Here is a 19,802-nt window from a genome sequence, read left to right as displayed (position 1 = left end):
ACTCTGAAGTTTTAAACAGTAATCTGTCTTGTAATGTCACGTGAATATTAATTCAAATTCTGAATTTATTGTGATAAAATTTATGATATTATATGTATATATATAAAACAAATTTTAGTATCATTTATAGTTCATTTAAATGTTTTAAAAAAAATTGATATCATTTTTTTTTATTATCAACATTTTTTTTAATTTTTAAAAATACACAAACAAATAAATAAATAAAAATAAAAAATGTATAAAAAGAAAACAAAAATGACGCTAAGGAGGAGAAAAAGAAAGAAACACAAAAAATCAAATGAAGAAAAAAGAATGAGAATAAGGAAAAAAAAAAAAAACAAAAACGAAAAAATATGTATGTGTCATAACTTAGTTGGATTTAATCACGTTGTCTAAAATTATTGTTAAAATTATTGTTAAAAATTTAAAACCGCAAAAAATAGTTTCTATGGGTACCAACTACCAAACATTATCCATTAAGTAAAAATAAATTAAAATATTATTATGGAAATAAAATCCAAACTGATCTTGTTAAAATTTCATCGCCTACCACGTGGCTAAAACATAACCAAGAATAAACACCTCACATAAGCTCAAGCCATGTGGATACATCATACCGTAGATATTTATTAGGTTGCTTTATAATTTATAAAGCAGAAATACAAACTCACAATCTGACTCAACCTTAGTTAAATGAAACCCCTCCCTCTTCACCACTTTATATTCAGTATTCAGACATTCACAGTTTTAACACTCCCAACAGAAGAAAACACACACTAGACAGAAAGAAAGCTATGCTCCAAAACCTTCGAATCCCTCACTCCGATGGAGAAGGAGGAGGAGGAGGAGTACCACTCTCTCCATTCTCTATCGATGCCGAAGATCCTGACAGTCAACACCACCTCCACGTGTTCTCCACCGATCATTTCCGAATGTTCGACTTCAAGGTTCTGAACTGTCCACGTGGCAGGTCGCACGACTGGACGGAGTGCCCCTACGCTCACCCCGCCGAGAAGGCTCGCCGGAGAGACCCTCGAAAGTACCATTACTCCGGCACTGCGTGCCCGGAGTTTAGAAAGGGGCATTGCCGAAAAGGTGACTCGTGCGAGTTCGCTCACGGCGTGTTCGAGTGCTGGCTCCACCCTCAAAGATACAGGACACAGCTCTGCAAGGACGGCGCGGCCTGCCGCCGCCGCGTCTGCTTCTTTGCACACGCGCCGGATCAGCTGCGCGTGCTGGCTCCCAACTCGGCCGAGTCGCAACTCAGCGACTCGCGGAGTCTTCGTCGCAATAAAAACAACAACGTTTCTTCGCCTACTTCAGTTCTTAATTACTCTTGCTATTTCCCGGAGTCGCCGCCATCTTCGCCTGGGGATCCTCGACACGGCGTCGTTCCGTTTAGTACGGTGCGGGAGTTGGTGAGCTCAATGCGGAACATGCAGCTTGAGGAAATGGGCTGTGTGTATGGGTCTCCGCAATTGGGCCTGGGCCCAATAAGCGGGTGTGAGGAAGAGCCTGCAATGGAGAGAGTGGAATCTGGGAGAGACATTAGGGCGAGAATGTACGCGAAGCTGAGTCGGGAGAACTCTTCGATTGGGAGAAGCGAGGGTCCTTTCCCTGATATTGGATGGGTCTCTGAACTCCTAAAATGAAAGTCAAAAGTCAAAGTCAAAGTGTTGTGCTGTGTTGATTTGATTCTTTTGTGGCTTGAAGAATTGGATCGGTGGCCATTGACTGCATTTGACTGTGTGTAGCTAAGTTGTACCTTCCTAATGCGATTTATTTGAAACAGAATAAGATTCTCTCTGTACATAGTTGAGATCCATGAGACGTCATTCTTCTTGTTGTCTCTTTCTTTTGTTTATGTAACTCTTCTTAGGGGCATTGTTTTTTTGTTCAAGTTAAAAAGTATTTGTGGCTGCCGATGAATGTGTAGCTTTTGAATATTTCTACATTGTAACTTTGGAGTTAAAATTGGAATTGCTTGTAAGCAAAATTTGTTTCTACTCAAAATGTTGTTCCTTAACTTAACTAGCTGCCTACTTTCTTTATTTATGTATCAAGTAGTACTGTGTGATAAATCGTTATTATGTGTTTGGTTGAAAAAATATGGGTGCTTGTCCTCATGCTCTGATCCTTCATATACACTCCTTCCTTCTCTAGCTTCATCCGGACCCTCTTATTTGTACTTTTATATCCATTCTTGATTCTTCATTTGATTTTGGATGTTTTGGTGGTCCATCACTCATTTATATACAGTCCTTTACACATTCGGCGGTTGCAATGTTTGTGTTATGCTGAATGCATGCATCTGTCAAAGTTTCTGGCCTCAACCTTGATTTATGAAGTGGATAAGAATTTATTTTTGACATCTAGAGTGGACAGACTTGACATTCATTATGAATTTGAGGGGTATTCATGTCCCGGCCGAAGACCCGGTCCGGTTTCGTTTCGAACTTTTCAGGGGCTAATTTGACGTGATTTTATCGGGTCTATGACCCGGTAAGGGTCTCAAAAATAGACCCAGTTGTTATTTTGGGTTGGGTTCGGGCTAGTTCGGGTCTGGGCCATAGTTCGGGTCTCCCGAACTCGATCCGGTAGCCCAGTAATCATACACAATTAATATTTTGTGTTATTAATGATGGATGATGGCTATTCTTACGTGGAATTTAAGTATTGTAAATCTTAATATTTTGTGTTATTAGTTATTATAAAACTATAAGTTAATGTTTTATATTTAAAATGCATAAGACTTTAGACTAATGCATAATATTGTATTATTTGTATTGATTTAAATATTTGGTGTTATTAAACAATATTAGTATTGATTGTGGTTATGCTTTAATTTTAGGGAATGGTTGGTTCTTAGTTATATTTTTCTAAATGAATTTTACCATGTCAAATAATGGTTAGAACCTTGAAAATTTGGATATTTTCACATGTTAACTTACAAGAAAGTAATGTTAAAGACCTGATTTTCACCCGATTTTTACTCGGTATAATTGTGGTCCGAAAGTGTATAGGTTTCATCAGATTTAGAACCAGATTCGGGTCTAACAAATAAACCCGGTATATATTTCGGATCGAATTTGAGTCACATCAAATCTGATTTTATCCGACCCATGAATACCCCTAATGAATTTTATGTGCATCACAATTTTGATAGGAAATAGATAATTTAAATAGCAAATATGTATTTTAACGAAAAGTATAAAGAATTAATTTTAAAAATTTTTATTTTTAGAGAATTTAAAACACTTTAATTTTCATATTGGCTTTTTATGTTTTCCAGCATTATTAAAATTTGGTGTTTTTTATTATGACAGAATTTTCACAAATTTAACCTTTAGAATTGTTACTTTTGATTTTAAATTTTTTTAAACATACAAATTTAATTTTAGATTTATTTATTTTAAATTTAATCTTTTTAAATATACAAATTTTCCTTTAGATGTATTTAATTTTTTTTATATGTGCTAATTGGATCTTTTAATTTGTGTAGTGTTAAATTTTTTTACAAATTTTATTACTCTTTAAATATGAGAATCCGATTTATTAATTAAATTAAAAAAATCATATTAAAACAAAATATATCAACTAACTATTATATCAAATTATATACAATTTTTTTTATTTTAAAAACAATAGCCAATTTAAAATTTAAATTTATTTATTATTTAAACTTTAAAATTAATAATTTATAATTTAAAGTTTAAAATAAAAAGTTATTTGTTATTAATCTTAAAAAATTGATTTTTAATATTATTTTATTTTTATTTTCTCAAACATATGTTTTGTGGGTTTCCTTTGAGAGAACCTTATGACCTTTTCTATTGGCAAACGAATAATTATGTTAGTGATTATGAACAATGAATCAGTGATGATATAATAACAAGGAAATTTTATCACTAACTGCATGTTTATTAAGAAAAGAGAAAAAAAAGGTTTGAAGAATAATAAAATTTATTATTTTTAATCAGTAATTAATTATTAATGTAAACAAAAAGTATATTATTAAATTATTATTAAATTAAGAAAATAGATTAATAATTAAATATAATAAATTTTGGTAGTTTTTTATTATTTTTCATTAAGAAAGTATTAGTGTTTATCCGAAATCAAATCAGAAGGAAACGTGGATGGTGAAGCTGACAAGGCAGGTCTTATCCTCTATGCAGTGGATGAATCTTACAATTTATCCACTTGGTGCCACTTGTATTTCTTAATTGACTGCTTCTTTAATATGTTAAGTGAATGAATATAATAAAAAATTAAATGATATCGTTAATATCCGGGAATGTGGTCAAGGATGCCCAAATATCTATTTCTTTTGTGGGGGTGAGAGACCCTTTAAGTTCAATACTTCAAACAAAAGTAAAAATAATAATAAAATATAGCTGATCAAAGGAGACAAGGGGTTTTGAAAAACAGAGGCTAAGTAGGCGACAAATCGGAGAGATGGATCCTCTTTATTTTTTTATAAAATTTTTAATTTTATAAATAAGATTAAAAATAAATAAATAAAAAAATAATAAAAAATTAAATTAAATATTGAACTCCATTCAAATTTTTTTCTACTAGAATTCCGTCATGATCTATTTTTTAATTACTAGAATTTTAGGAAAAGTTACTCTGACTAGGAGAATCCGTTTAGTGTCGTGCTGCGCGGAATATATATCCATCACCATCACAATCCAAACGGCTTTTTTTTTTCCCTAAAATAAAATAAAAACAAATATTATTTCTCATAACAAGCGATTCTAATTTTATATTTTGAATTTTTTTTGAGGTGGTAACAAGAGATTTTTTATTTTAATAAATAAAATTAATATAATAATTATCGAAATAAATAATTTTAAAAATAATTATCAATTTAAATTTTTTAGTCTTATTTCGTTTACAGTGTAAACGAGATAAGACATATCAGCATGACATGTAGTTATCTCGTTTACACTGCAAATGAGATACGCACATGCTTATCTGTAAACGAGATAAGATCTGTCTGCGTCTATAAGTAGAAATCGTTTACAGCTTCATTCTGGGTCCCATTTGACTTTGTCGACTTTTTTCTCCCCTCTTTTAACCCTTTCTTACTCTATTTTAGACTAATATGGTAAAGGCGCGCCAGACGGAGAACGACGAAGACATCAACAGGATTAACGAGACGTCGCATTATGTCGGGGCGGCCGATTTTGAGGTTAGTTGTGTTCTGTTTGTTTAATCTAAGTATGTGGCCATTGTTAGGGTAGTCCTGAAGAGGCATAACGTAGTTAAATGGTTTAGTGATAGGTCTCTAGGAGGAATTTAGAACTCTATTTACTTGTGCAAGGTTGTTATGACATAAGTATTAGTTTGGAACTATGTTTTACTTGTGCTAGGTTGTTAGAATTTATAACGTTCTAGTTAGGGTTTGCTTAGTATGGAATATGTAATCTAGAGACATGTGTAGGCTAGAAACATCGAAGTATGTGCTTAAGTAGAGTAGCTGTAAGTTAGAAAGAAATATTTGCGTAATCTCTAATGTGTTGTGTATCATCTTAAGTTGATCTAATTACTAAACCAAAGAAACCAGTATCTGGTTGAATTTTTTTTAAGCATGAATTTTTTTTAATCTTCAAAAATATTTGCGTAACCTCTAATGTGTTGTGTATCTGTCTTGTTGTACGACTCTTCCCAATTCCCGTAGATCTGTGCAATTACCTTCTGTTTTGCTATCCACACGTTTCTGTAGGAGAGTTTGAAGTGATAGCTTGCATGGACCACACCTTGCAAAACCGGAATACTGATAGAGGGGTTGAACTGTATCAAAGGCAATATGACCCTGTAGATGAGACTGCTATCTAACTGACGACGGTCTTGCCTCATGGTGGGTGCTAGACAACTGTGCGCTCCACCAACCCTTCGAACCTCCCTAAACACAACAAAACAGTATTGCTACAGGCATATCTCAAACATACTTAATATATCATATAAAAGTACTCAAAAGCACAATTAAAGTTGAACTTGTCAGTATCCAAGGTTCTGTCGAAGGGCCACACAAAGGCTCTATTAACACCCATTGTTAGCTTGACGGCACTGCACATGGTACTTTAACCGGTCCGATTCAATCACCCGGTACTCAGCACTCCTGCGAATACTGTAGTTCTTCATACCCTGAAGCACTGCCTCTCGGCTTTTGAACCTGTGGCCGACTCGAAACTCTACCCCGCCATCTAGGTTGTATTCCTCTTCACCCGTGTCAGGAAACAGAGTCCTCTCATGCATGGCGTCCAGATCCAAACTGTAATAGTGACCTGGCACTGCCGATAGCGCTGGAATTGGGTGAGGTGGAGGCAGGACATGGTGCGGCACAGTCTGGCCAGGTGTCTCCGGAAAAAACCCATCCTCATCATCACCATCAGACGAATCACTGTCCACACTATCGACCACATAATCATCGTCTGACTCCTCCTCGCCCTCCTCTGCCTCATCCACTGGAATGGCGATATGAATGAGCGGTGGTGCGAGTGGTCGGTCGTCCTGTACATAGGTCAAGTGTACGGAACCACCACGACCACTATGTCCCACCTCGGCGGAAAGCTCCATTACCTGCTCCACCATGATCCTCCCATAGATGTCGAACATCAGTCGCACATGCTCGTCCTCTTGAATTCGGAATAGTCAAAATCAGAAGACTCTGTTGTCCATGGGTGCCAGCAACCTATACCCCACTCTTCCGATCTCCCTCACTTCTGTACCATCGAGCTTGCTCAATATCAAACTCTTCAATTCCGATAACGTATTCACACGCTGAGTGCGAAACAATATCGGATCCTCACACTCAAATGTCACCCCGTTGTCGCCATTTCTCATACGACAATTGGGATAAATAAGCACAACTATGTAAGGAAGGTTACTGCCCATTGATTCCTTGTTGTTGTCAGAAAAACAAGACAAAGAAAGGATACAAAATGTGTGTGGAGAATACCAAGGGGTACACATCCTTTTATAGCAGTTGAAAATTTGTCTTCTGCTATCTCGTTTACAGTGTAAACGAGATACGTGAAATGTCATATCGTTTACACTATAAACGAAATATGATTGAAAAATTTAAATCGGTAAATATTTTTTAAATTATTTATTTCGGTAATTGTTACATTTATTTTATTTATTAAAATAAAAAATCCTGGTAACAAGTTCGTCTAATATATAGTCAAACTTGTAAATCAAGGAGGAAACTTGTCCAGTTGAGCAGTAAATTTTATGAAAATAGCAAGTTTGTCCACTGATTCGACGAACTTTAGCAAGTTTGTCCGTTCCCCTCTCTCATTTCTTACTCGAGTAAAAAATTCTCTTCTCTCCTCATTGTCACTAAAATTTTACTCTATTTTTTTCTCTTTCTCATCTTACATCAACTTTTAAGTAAGTTTTTTAAACTATTTTTTGTTTTCAAGTTATTTTCTTATTATGTAATTTGTTTAATATCTTTTTAAGTTTAGAGTAGATATTTTGTAAAAATTAATGTTAAATATTAGAGTTAAGTATTTATTAATTAAAAATTAGTGTTAAGTATTGGATTGAGTGACCAACTAAATGTCATAGTTGGACACATTCCTAATGATCTACCAGTTAACCACCCACATGCTCTACAATTGCATCAGCCGGAGGATGGCGAACTCCCTGAAGTGTGACCACGAGGAGGGAGACGAGACAGAGCGCTTCCTAGGCGCGGGGTCGGTGCAGCTCATAGGCCAGAGATCCAGTTAGCCCGTAAAGAGTAGAGGAGCATGCAACTGTTAAGTCATTGATAGTGGAGCATGCAACTATCTTTTGTTATTTTATATATATTGCCCTTTAGATAGAATTCAATATAATAACATTGCTGTCATTATAATGAAACACTTTTAATTCAAATAACTCGAAGAATTCATTCATGTTTGACAATTACAAAAATAAAATACTAACAAAATAACACAACCATAAGAAAAATTTATATCTAACGTCCACCCGATGGAGGCTCCCCCATCTAATGTGGTGCATGTCCTCTGCGTATGGCCTACATAACGACACAATTCACACTTCTTTTCAGGAATCTTTTTCATGTTATCCATGTTGTTACAAATCCTAGTGGAAACGAGATGACCTTTCTTGACTCTCATCAGTCGAGGATTGGGTCGAATACGGAGACCGTCATATGCTGGCCAATCATCCTCATGTCCAATCGTCCCAAACTCCATTCTGTAAACCTTGAATACGGTTTTCATGCGATACACGAGATGCACATAAGCCTTCTAGTCAAGTCTTGCATAGTTGCATGTGAGCATGCTGCTAGAACATGATGACAAGGAAGGTGAAAGGTCAGAAAGAATCCGTAATTGCATTTATCTTTATCAAGCAATACTAAACAATTTTGCTACCAATATCTTGGCACTGCTGCTAACTCCTCAACATTGAATGTTGGTATCGAATGATCAAACTAGTAAACATTCATGGTGTTCACATGCTTTGAGTTTAACTCAATAGCCTTCATACGTGTCTTTGAGAATTCAGCACCTACTTGAAGCTGTGCTTGAGCTTTATGCCCTTCCTTGCGAAAAGCTCACCCATTCAGAAGTATGATGACGATTATTGGCAAATTACGAGTAGCCTTCATCGCAACATTGATACCCTTGGATATATTTGTTGTCATGTGGCCAAGTCTACGACCTTCATCAGCATGCTGTGTCAATTCATGTGACATTTTTTCTAGCCAGTTTGTGATTGCCACATTCTCTACCCTCAATCTGCCAAAGTAGTGAACGAACTCTCTGTGTGACTTCAAATATGCTGTGTTCATGAGAACTTTCTTCAAGTCCTTGTTCTTATAGTGCATCATGAAGTTGGCTACAATATGTCTTGTACAAAAAGCGTGAAAAGGCATGCAGAGGTTTCCAATCACTATCATCGGCATTCAGCGCAGCATCAATGGACTTATGCCTGTTAGAAATCATCAACAGGCTTGGCTGAGGCATGACTTGCTGCCTGAGATGAGACAGAATAAATAACCGTGCCTTCTTCGTCTCTACCTCGACCACAGCAAATGCTATAGGCAATATGTTTGAATTGTCATCTTGGGCGATAGCCATAAGTAGAGTACCTCTATATTTACCATACAAGTAGGTGCCATCAATAGAGATAAGTAGTTTGCAATGCTTGAAAGTCTCTACACATAGAAGGAACGTTCAAAACACCCAATGAAATATAGCACTGTTATTATCACTATGCTAAGGCTATGTTACAAGTTACACCGAAGTACCTAAATCACCATAGTAAAATACAAAGAACCATATGTAACTAAAAGCAATGTAATGAATCTCACCGGGTAAGTACATTTGCATTGCGAATAACCACCAAAGAAGCTCATTGTATGATTCCTCCCAATCTCTATATATCTTTGCAAATGACTTTCTACTTTGCAAGTCAAATTTTTCTATAAGATGCTTGATAACCAAAGTGATTCTCAACAAATCCTTGAAGAACTCTTATACTAATTGTTGGGTTTGCTTTGACCATAGTGAATATGTGTTGAGCTACCACCTTTGAGTCCAACCTGCCATGGTTCTGACTTAATGATATTTGCATGCAAGAATGATGACCGTTGTATCTTATCACCTCCCATTTTTCTGCTTTTAGCAACAAGAAATGCGTATGCTCCATTGACAACACGATCCAAAATGAGTGCATTGTACAACATACTTCAACTGGTCACTCTCTAATACCTTATACTCCGCATCCCTCCCGATGCTATACATCTTAACTGCTATAATGACTTCTTCTGTTCTTTCAAATTATTATCCAATCTCAAACTCATTCGTTGGATCATCCTCGGGGCCTCCCTGACCAAAAGACCAATCTCGATTCATTGCGTCCAAGTTCAATGTGGAATAGTGAGCGAGATGATTATACGGTATGAAAATAGCAGGCTGTATTAGCGCAACTTGTGACATTGTAAAGTGGTTTATTGATGCGTGCGCATCATGTTATGCTTTTCTATACTTTTTCATATACAAAATAAACACATAATGCTTAATTATGGAGAGTTTTGGTGTTTAAATTAGATATTACTTTCATCCTTTTTATTTCACAATTCTTGCAGGGAAATTTGGGAAAAGAGAAGCAACAACACAAGGAGGAATCAAGAATTGAAGACAAGTGCAAAGAGAATTCATAGATGTTGTCAATTCTGACCTCTTCACACTCTAACGAGCATAACTTGAGTTAGAGAGGTCCAATTAATTTGGTTCTAATGGCATTAGAAAGCCAACTTTCATAGCTTTCCAATGATATATAATAGTCTACACTTTCCTTCTGGACTCACAGCCTTAGTGGCGCCAAACTTGGAATTTTCAAAGTTAGGCGCCAGATGAAGAAAAAACGCTCCCATACGTGCTGCCTTGGTGGCGCCTAACTTGGAAAAAACTTGGGATTTTCTAAGTTAGGCGCCAAGATCATAGAAAAGCTCTAAACCATGCTGCCTTAGTGGAACCTAACTTGGAATTTTCCAAGTTAGGCGCCAACCTTGAAGAATGCAATGGTCCCCACGCTGATAATGATGAATTCGAAGATTTGGTTTTATTTTGATTAAAAATTTTATTTTATTTACAAATAGGAAAATATATTATTTAATTTTAAAAATATATTTTACATTAATTAGGATTAGATATAAAAGGAGAAGAGATCTTGACCTAGGCTCCTCTCCGAATTTTCATTCCACACTTTCATACTTTTCTCTACTAGAGTTTATTTTCTCCATGAGGAACTAAGCCTCCATTGTTAAGGTTAGGAGCTCTATTTACTTTGATGGATTAATAATTATTTGTTCTTCTACTCTTGATTAATGTTTTGATTATTGTTTAAGAATTGGTTTCGTTCTTCATCCTAAGAATTAGTGATTATTGAGAAATAACTCTAATTCAACTTGAATTCTATTTGAATATTGGAAAAGTTATATCATTAGAATTATATCTTGAAATCAATTCCTCACAACTATCTATTTATCTGGATTTAACGAGATACGTGACATATAATCGTCTTATTTTTGGGTATCTAGAGTTTGTGTGACTCATAAACTAGAATTGAACTTAATCTTCTAATTCAATCAAGCGACCAAGGAAATGACGGTTGATTGAGTTAGATGAGATTAAATTACTAAGGAATTAGGGTTTAATCACTTAAGGTTTGCCATGAACATAATATTTACATGATCAAGGTAGTTAACATTGAATATTAATCCAAAAATTTAAATATCTCTCACACCTTAACTATTTTTATCATATTATTTTCTTAACCAATTTTAGTTTGCTCTTATTTAATTTTCTGTTTTTATGTTATTTGCTATTGAAACCCTAAATTTTGATTGTCTGACTAGAATAATCAATTGACTATTGTTGCTTGATCTATTAATCCTCGTGGGATCGACCTTCACTCACCTGAGGTATTACTTGGTACGACCCGGTGCACTTGCCGGTTCAGTTGTGGTATTTTAATTCCGCACCATTTATCTCTTCATTGTCCTTCTCAGGTATATCCATGAGTTCAGCCTCTCTTTTTCAACCATCGGACACAAAGATAGCTTGATAAGGATCCATCATTGGGATCTCTGATCGCAGAACCATCATGGCTTTTAAAATTCACTTCCAACATCCCCTCATTATAATCCTTAAGATTTGACCCCACTTGACTCCCCTTAGGTGGCATGTTCAGATCAACTATCAAATTTTTGATATTTTTTCTAGTTGCCCCACCTGAGAGGTTTTCATCACTGACTTCTAAAGAAGTCCCCCTGCACAGGTCAATCAAAAATATAAATACTTCCAATAGATGAATATTTAAAAATCGATTATGTCAACCTTTTTAAACGTATGTCTTCATCATCTCGTATTCAATACCTATATCAAACAAAAAGTTATTAGTGGTGATAATGCCATAATAAAATAATAATATAAATATCATTCACAATAATAATAATAATAATACTCGTTGTGAATAATAATATAATACTCGAATAGTTTGGTCGCATCGCGTACACTGTGTCGCGTACGTAAGGGTTGAAAGTCTGCTGGCTCGCGTACGCATGCAGTGTTCGCGTACGCGAGTTACTAAACCCGAATAGGTTGGTCGCGTCGCGTGCCTCCTGTCGCGTACGCAACCCACACCAGACTTAGAAAAATTTCAAATGTTGCAGAATTTAGTTTTTGACACCAAACTTTAAACAGTCATAACTTTCTCTATAAAAATTCATTTTCTTCAAACTTTATATCAATTTAAATCCATCAAAGTAACCTTTAATTTAAAATAAAGTTCATTCAATTTTAAATTTTGAGACTCGAGTTATGCTCTGTCAAAGTTTACCAAAAATTGGTTTTTACCAAAAACAATAAGGTTCTCAATTTTCCAAAATTCACAACTAAAACCAAATAAAAAACCACACCAACTCCAATTCACATCAGATCTTACCATTTGTGTCACAATTCACCACTTATTTTACATAATCCTCAATCCCAAATATCATTTTTTTTTATCACCCTAAAACCATTTCTCAACTAGCAAACTCATCAATCATCATTCTATCACTACCAATCGTAATAATCAACCTCATTCAACCTTAATTTCAATCTTCAACATCATTTATCAACATCAATACTATAATTCATTAAATAACCAAAATCATCAAATCATCTTACATCATCATTCAATAAATTCAACAACCAATTCAATCCAAACCTATCCTATGGGTCACTAGCCTAAGTATCCAGAAATATTATATATTACATAGAGAAAATCGAAACCATACCTTGGACGATTCCAATATGTACAAAATCACTAATTGATCACGCCAAGCTCAAACCAAGTCACCAATTCAGCTCCAAATGCTCCCAATATCACAATTATCAAGCTATACACAATTAATTCATATAATCAATACCTAGGATTTCTAGATACACAATTTCACAAGGGATAAGAGCAAGTTTACCTTTTTTGATGGTGTTTGGAGTACAAATCACCAATAACCCAACCTTAAACACCATCTAATCAATTAAAAACACAAAATCTACTCAAAATCAAAGCCTAAATTTTCGAATTTTTGGAAGGAAAGGCTGAGAGAAAAATCGAAATTTTCTTACCAATTTCTTAGATGAGTTTTGTAGAGCTCTTTGTGGTGATCGTGTGGCCGCAAACGGTACGGTGATCGGAGCTCCGTAACTCAAGTTATGAGCTTGGGAAGTTGTATGTGAATAGTGACAATGGAGGTTTCTCTCCTTCCCAACTCAGCTGCATGTGTTTATTGTGTTTGTGAATGTTGTGTGCTGAATGGGTCAAGTTTGGAGTGTTAAATGTGTTGGGCTTAGGCCCAACTTGGGTCCGGTCCAATCCGTTAGTGTTCTTGACCCGTTTGACCCAATTTCGGGCCAAACCTTTAAAATTAATGCCCGATTTTTAATTCTAAATATTTTCCTAAGGTTTTCTACTGTTTTTATTATTCTCGCACAGTACCGGACAGACTTAAGCCGGTACCGCCGGTTAATTTATCAGTTCGCATTTTTATGCGATTTTTCGTAGAAAATTACATTTTTTAACTCAGAAAAATCTACTGAATCCAAAAATCATATTTAAATTCCCTAATTAATATTCTAAATTTTTGAAACCTATTTTGGGCAAATTCAATTATTTAATTAATCAGTTAATTAAACACGATTCTTACGGATCAAGTGGACACCATTTAGGGAATTTAGGGAATGTCTGGTTGAACCAAGACACCAACATAGGAGTGCGCCCCGCAATGTCTGTGGTGTGGCGGTAGGATGCACTACATAGGAAATGGTACGTCCATGCCAGTACCGTGAAACCCATGGACAAGGAACGACACCTCTCAAAATCATCTAGCAGGGAGAGCCACTAGAGATGGACCATGTTGTTGAACTTATCAGTCAGTAGATAGGCCCCGATCATCAACATGATATAGCACCTCGCATACTATCGCAAGGTGTCCAGATCGGTAGTATCCAGTGGCACCTATCGGGCCGCTCCCGAAGCCATGTAAGGTTCAGTGAGAAAGCCTCTCTCCTCTGTGCTCCCTGGTGCACTACTGCAGGAGGCCTGGCACCAAGTAAATGCTCAACCAACTCCCAAGCTCCGGTGTGGTACCAAGTCTGGAAGTCACAAAAACAACCACCAACGGACTCACCGATAGCGTGCAACCCGAGATGGTAGGCGACCTCTTGGAGCGTGATCGTGCACTCATCCCAAGACATGTGAAAGTTGTGAGTCCCTGGACGCTAGCGTTCGACAAACGTTGTGATCATCGAGTTATCGAACACAAAGTCTCTCAGTGGCACTGCATCGTCAAATTCAGTCTCCCTCAGGTAGGAAAAAATGGTGTCTGGTGGTGGGAGTCTGTGGCTAACTCTCTTGGGTAGAAGTAGACGACCCAGAAAGTAAACAATAAAAAACCAATATCAGGAGTTTGTCAACCTATAAAGGTATAAAAACCTCAAATTACATAATTTTAATAATTTATTTTTTTTAAATAAATTAATTTAATTATTATTTTAATCTAATCTTAAAAAATTTCGTCCAACCAACAGACGTTTACATAACAACTTAAACTAATTTATAAAATTAAGTTAACAAATAACTAAACATACATGTAATTTATACTTTCAAATCATTTAAATAAAACCGGTTATTTATTGAATGCGTAACTAAATGAATAAACGTGTATATAATTAAATTTAAATAAAAATATCAAAATAAAAAATTCAAATTTCTATATAATTAAATTTAATATAAAATATCTAAATAAAAATTTTGTAATTAAATTGACAAACATCTATGTAATTTAAAGTAAATAAACATAATCACTTAAACAAATAATAACATCTATTTTCTATCTTATTTATAAGGTACATTACGTAAAATTATTTACTAAAATAACAAAGAATGACTACAACATTCAACTTAGTATAAAAATTCAGGAATTTTTGTTCTAAATAAATACAAACCTCTTACATATTCATATGTAATTAAGTTTACCAGTATATCTTAGTTACTCTTTTTTTATAACTAAGGTCGTTAAAAACAAACTCAAATAAATTTTTACCTACCAAATCCATGTAAAAGTTCTCCTAATGTCCTACCAGGTCATTCAAACCACTTAGAACAATACATTGCTAGACCTAATATCTACTGCACACTACTTTTATTAAGGTACCCACGTACACTATGGCAACCTATTTCATGTTTAACATAAACACTAAACGAAGAACAAGACTAACCTCAAAGTCCTCTACCTCAGCAACATGCCACGTGGCGTTCAGCCTATTAATGTCTACATCAGGCTGATCGACGTACTCCATAATCTTTAAATCACTCGTAAATTTGATCAGAGAAGGGTAAAGTGGGAGAAAAGTAAAAGAAATGAAAGGTTTTTGGTTTTTGGTGGCACTGTGAACGAAACTCATATATATAGGCGTTCCTGCTCTTATTTCGTTTACAGCGTGAATAAAATAATTTTAAACGTATTTTATTTACACTATAAACGAAATAAGATCATTACACAACACGTGTGCAAATGTCATACGACCACCACATTTTTAACCTTATTTCATTTTCAATGTAAATAAAATATATTCAAAATTATTTCATTTACACCGTAAATGAAATAAGTAATAGAATGCAATTTCGTAAAAACGCTACAAATTATTTATTTTCATAAATAATATATTTATTTAATTTATTTAAAAAATCCCTTATATTAATTATCCCTTACCAATAACCAAAACCTTTATATTGAATTAGCTACATGTATGTACAAGATTAATCTTTTAAGATGGTTGTAATATATTTTTTCTAGTTCAGCAATATCAATGTACATTCCAATTCTAGTAAAAAAACACTCGCTCAATTTTTACTCTATTAGTACTTTCTCAGTCTTGTGACTTTTTGGTAAAATTTTTATTTTTTAAAAATAATTTATAAAAATTAATTTTTAAAAATTAGTTTTATAAAAGTTATAGTATTTATATTTATTAAATTAAATTAAAAATAACTTTAATAAACACGAACAATAATTGTATTTGATAAAATAATTTTTAAAATTTAAAAATATTATAATAAATATTACTATAAGAATTAAATTTAGATATTAATTAATGTATGAGATTATATTAAACTTTTTAATTTTGATAAGTACAAATCAACTTTGAAAAGATCTTTTTAAAATACTTTCAAAAACACCCATAACCTTTAAAAACTACAAATACAAACACATGATTTTTTTTAATTTATAAAACACAAAATAAAATGTTTGTATTTTTAAATAGTACAAGTATCTTTTCAAAAAATTTTACCAAATCAAGTCTATGTAATAATAAGAGTTGGAATAATGTTCCAACAAGTTTTTAAGGATTAGTTTCCATCACATTATTATTCTCTAGAGATACAATAGATTCTTTCAATAGAAAAATACTAAGAAGCTATCAAAATTTATTGTTTTTTATCATTACTTAACCATCAACTCAATTTTTTTAGTCTAGTTCTCTTAATCTAATAATTCAATAATATATTTTATTTCATATTTTTAAATATTAATAACTAATTAATAACAAAAATAATATTTTAAAAACTTTTTAATATTCCTCAATATTTAAACCACTTTTATCTTTTGAACTTAAAGTCCATAAATCTCTCTGAAAGTTAAGAGGATGGAGAGATTGGTCAAAAGCAACAGTTAGTCGATTTTGAATAATATATAATAATAAAAAAAATGGTTAAATATTTTTTTTGTTCCTAAAATCTTATGTCAAAACTAAAATTATCTCCGACCTTTTTTTTATTAAAATTATCATCAACGTTATAAAATGTTATAAAATCATCATTTTCTACCTCAATTTTAATTTTTTGACCAAATTATCTTTAAAAAATTAATAAAAATAATATTAAAAAAACAAAAACACCCCACCCCATCCTCACCCCCGATATCTCTTCCCTCCTCATCCCCTTCTTCCTACTCTCTTCGAACCCCCTCCCCCTCCCCCCTCCCCCCCCAAAAAATTCAATTCTTCTTCTCTCTCTTTCTGCCACCCTATCATCTTCGTCCCGCCTTCTTGTCCACCTTTTTCTCCCTTTCTATCATCACCAATCTCAACCCTTCCTCCATTGGTGTTGGCCTCGCCTTCCTCATTTCCTAGTACGACCACTCTTTCGGCGATCCCAGCCCCTCCTTAGCCCTCAACGACATCGCTCAGCTCAGGCTGCCAATTTGGGTTTTCTATTCTAGTGCAGCCGCCGCCTTGTCGTGATTTAGGTGGGAGCTGCTCTGTCGGCGTCAAGCTCCATCATCCACAGCTGCGACAGCGCTAGCAGTAGTAGGTTTCCGCACCGTCACTTTTTCCTCCTCTTTTCGTTCTTCCTTTTTTTAATTTGAAGAACATACACATCATTTCTTTCTTTTTAATTTTTTTAATTTCTGTTGTTGCTGATTTTGAATTTAAAGTTGCAGTTGATGATTGTTGAATTGTTGTTAAATCTAAAATTTCTGTTGATTTATTTTGTGAATGTTTCTATTGATTTATTTTGTGGTTGTTATTACTACTGAATTTGCTGTTGCTGAATTTGGTTGTTGCTTTTGCTGAATTTAGTTTTTGGGTGGGTGATAGTGATTTAGGATGATGAATAGGTAATAAGGAGAAAAAAAGTGTGATGGCTATGGTGGCAGTGGTGATGGTTAGGGTGGCTGTGGTGATGGCGATGAGGAAAGGGAAAGGGAGAGAGATGTGTAGCGATGATGATGATGATGCAGAAGTTTGTGGTGAGGATAAGGAGGGTTTTTTATTTAACGAGAGAAGAAGGATTGAGGTTTTCGGGGGGAGGGGGGAGTTCGAAGAGAGTAGGAGGAAGGGGATGGGGAGGGAAGAGATATCGGGGGTGTGGGTGTGTTTTTGTTTTTTAATATTATTTTTATTAATTGTTAAGGGTGATTTGGTCAAAAAAAATTAAAATTGAAGTAGAAAATGACGATTTTATAACGTTTTGTAACGTTGTGGATGATTTTAATAAAAAAAAAAAGTCTGAGACGATTTTAATTTTGACCTCCGACCTTAGAGACAAAAAGGTACTTAACCTTAAAAGAAACATTAAGAAGCCAATAATTTTTTATTAATATTTATTAATATTTTTAATTAATATTTTATTTTTATATTATTAAAATTGATGTTTAGAAGTTAGCATTTAGAATTTAGTATTTAGTATTTATAATGTTAATCAAATGTTGGCAAGAAGAAGAAGAATTATTATCTAGACGTAATATATTAAGTAAATTTTCAATTGTCATCATCGTCCATTTTCTAAATATATGGTGATGCAATTTCACATCCAAAGGAGAAAATAAAAGATGTGCCATTGTAATCTTTACTTAATATGCGTTACCATAAACCTGCGCAAAAATATTATTGTCACTCTAAAGATGTATATATGATTATTTATAAATGTAAACCCCATCTGTTCATCAAAGTCATTATCCTAAACATAAAAAAGATTCGGAGGTTCATATTTTTCTTATCATTACACTAGTTAAGGCAATGTCTATACAGATTTTCTAGCATAAGAGGGGCATTGCTGTTATACCTCGTCGATGGAACCACATCCCAAGATTTGAGAATTCTGCTGGTATTTAATTTTAATCTGATTCTGATCATATGGAAACCCTACATTCTAGACAATAATAAATTGCTCTTCATTTCAGATGTTTAAAGAGAAAACTTAAGAGGGTTGAGTTCAAATTACAATATTAAACTCAACTCTTTTTATTCGTATCCCTCCATATAGTAGGAACTTCAGCTCAAACACAAAAAAACTATAGCACCAGTTTAAGAGCCGAAACATAATAACGAGACATCTTAAGGGATAAATAAACAGGGTTTGTATATATAACGGCCCTTACTCTTCAAAATGACCAAGTCTGCCAAATAATTAACAAGTTAATGCACTTCAAGAGCACCTTCCAATAACATAGCTTTTGTTGTAAGAATGTAAGTACAGTTGTAAATTCGAATTATACTTTTTTTTTTTTTTGTGTTATGAAGACTGTGTTTGATGCAGGGTATTGGGATTGAAACTCAGCATTGTATTTATTGGTTAGAGATTAGAACTAAAATTTCAGTTTTATGCCATAAATTTCAGTTATTTTATTACTTCTAAAAAATAAAGATAGAAGAAGTTGAATTTTTTTAAGAAGAAGAATAAAATTTTAACAACATTTTGTTTCTGAAATACCCTTATCCCACCTCCCACACTTTCTTATTCTCTCGCTCCCTCTCCCTTCTCTTAATACACCCTCACTCATCGTCATCGTCATTGTCTAGTATTTAATTAATAAAGATATTTAGACAATTTTATTTTTATATTTATCTTAAACTAAATAAGATATTGATACATAATTCATTCTTGTATATTTTATATCAAATATAATACAAATATTTAATTTAATTTCTGTCTCAATCTCTTTTTCAAATGCTATCTAACAATATATTTTATAATTAAGTTTATTCTTAACAATATATTTTATAATTAAGTTTATTTTTGATATATTACTGTATAAAATATATTTTATATAATTGTATAATTATATTTAATCTTTTAATAATTATTTATGCTGTCAATATAAAAAATAATTATTTTTACTAATATAATATTATATAATTAAATATACGTGAAAACTATTTTATACCATACATTTATAACCTAAATTCTTTATACCATACATCAAACTTAAATTCTTTATAACT

At 33.6% G+C, this 19,802-nt stretch overlaps 2 protein-coding genes and 1 long non-coding RNA gene across 3 annotated transcripts; 1 reads left to right on the top strand and 2 right to left on the bottom strand.

The window, feature by feature from the left end:
- The first annotated feature begins 657 nt into the window (after positions 1-657).
- On the top strand, positions 658-2,013 carry LOC107606336 (zinc finger CCCH domain-containing protein 20). Its single transcript, XM_016308387.3, has one exon. It carries the CDS (start codon positions 795-797, stop codon positions 1,650-1,652), a length of 858 nt encoding a protein of 285 aa, XP_016163873.1. The 5' UTR covers positions 658-794; the 3' UTR covers positions 1,653-2,013.
- A 3,993-nt stretch (positions 2,014-6,006) lies between these two features.
- On the bottom strand, positions 6,007-6,624 carry LOC148554362 (uncharacterized). Its single transcript, XM_088495129.1, is given in 1 exon segment — positions 6,007-6,624. A coding segment is annotated over 1 exon segment (618 nt).
- Positions 6,625-11,419: 4,795 nt separating this feature from the next.
- Positions 11,420-13,274, bottom strand: LOC148554361 (uncharacterized). Its single transcript, XR_015892044.1, has 5 exons — positions 13,143-13,274; positions 12,992-13,046; positions 12,812-12,913; positions 11,868-11,906; positions 11,420-11,800 (listed from the first exon to the last, which is right to left on the bottom strand). It is a non-coding gene; the product is annotated as an uncharacterized LOC148554361 (long non-coding RNA).
- Positions 13,275-19,802: the final 6,528 nt, after the last annotated feature.

The sequence above is a fragment of the Arachis ipaensis genome, chromosome B7 (genome assembly GCF_059453495.1).
Source record: "Arachis ipaensis isolate K30076 ecotype BB chromosome B7, ASM5945349v1, whole genome shotgun sequence".
NCBI classification, from domain to species: domain Eukaryota; kingdom Viridiplantae; phylum Streptophyta; class Magnoliopsida; order Fabales; family Fabaceae; genus Arachis; species Arachis ipaensis.
The sequence above is the reverse complement of the archived record's forward strand: the minus strand, read 5'-3'. Positions and strand labels throughout refer to the sequence as shown.

What these genes read in the sequence shown, in the direction of transcription:
- LOC107606336 (XM_016308387.3), top strand. Translation starts at nt 795, where the DNA reads ATGCTCCAAAACCTTCGAATCCCTCACTCCGATGGAGAAGGAGGAGGA.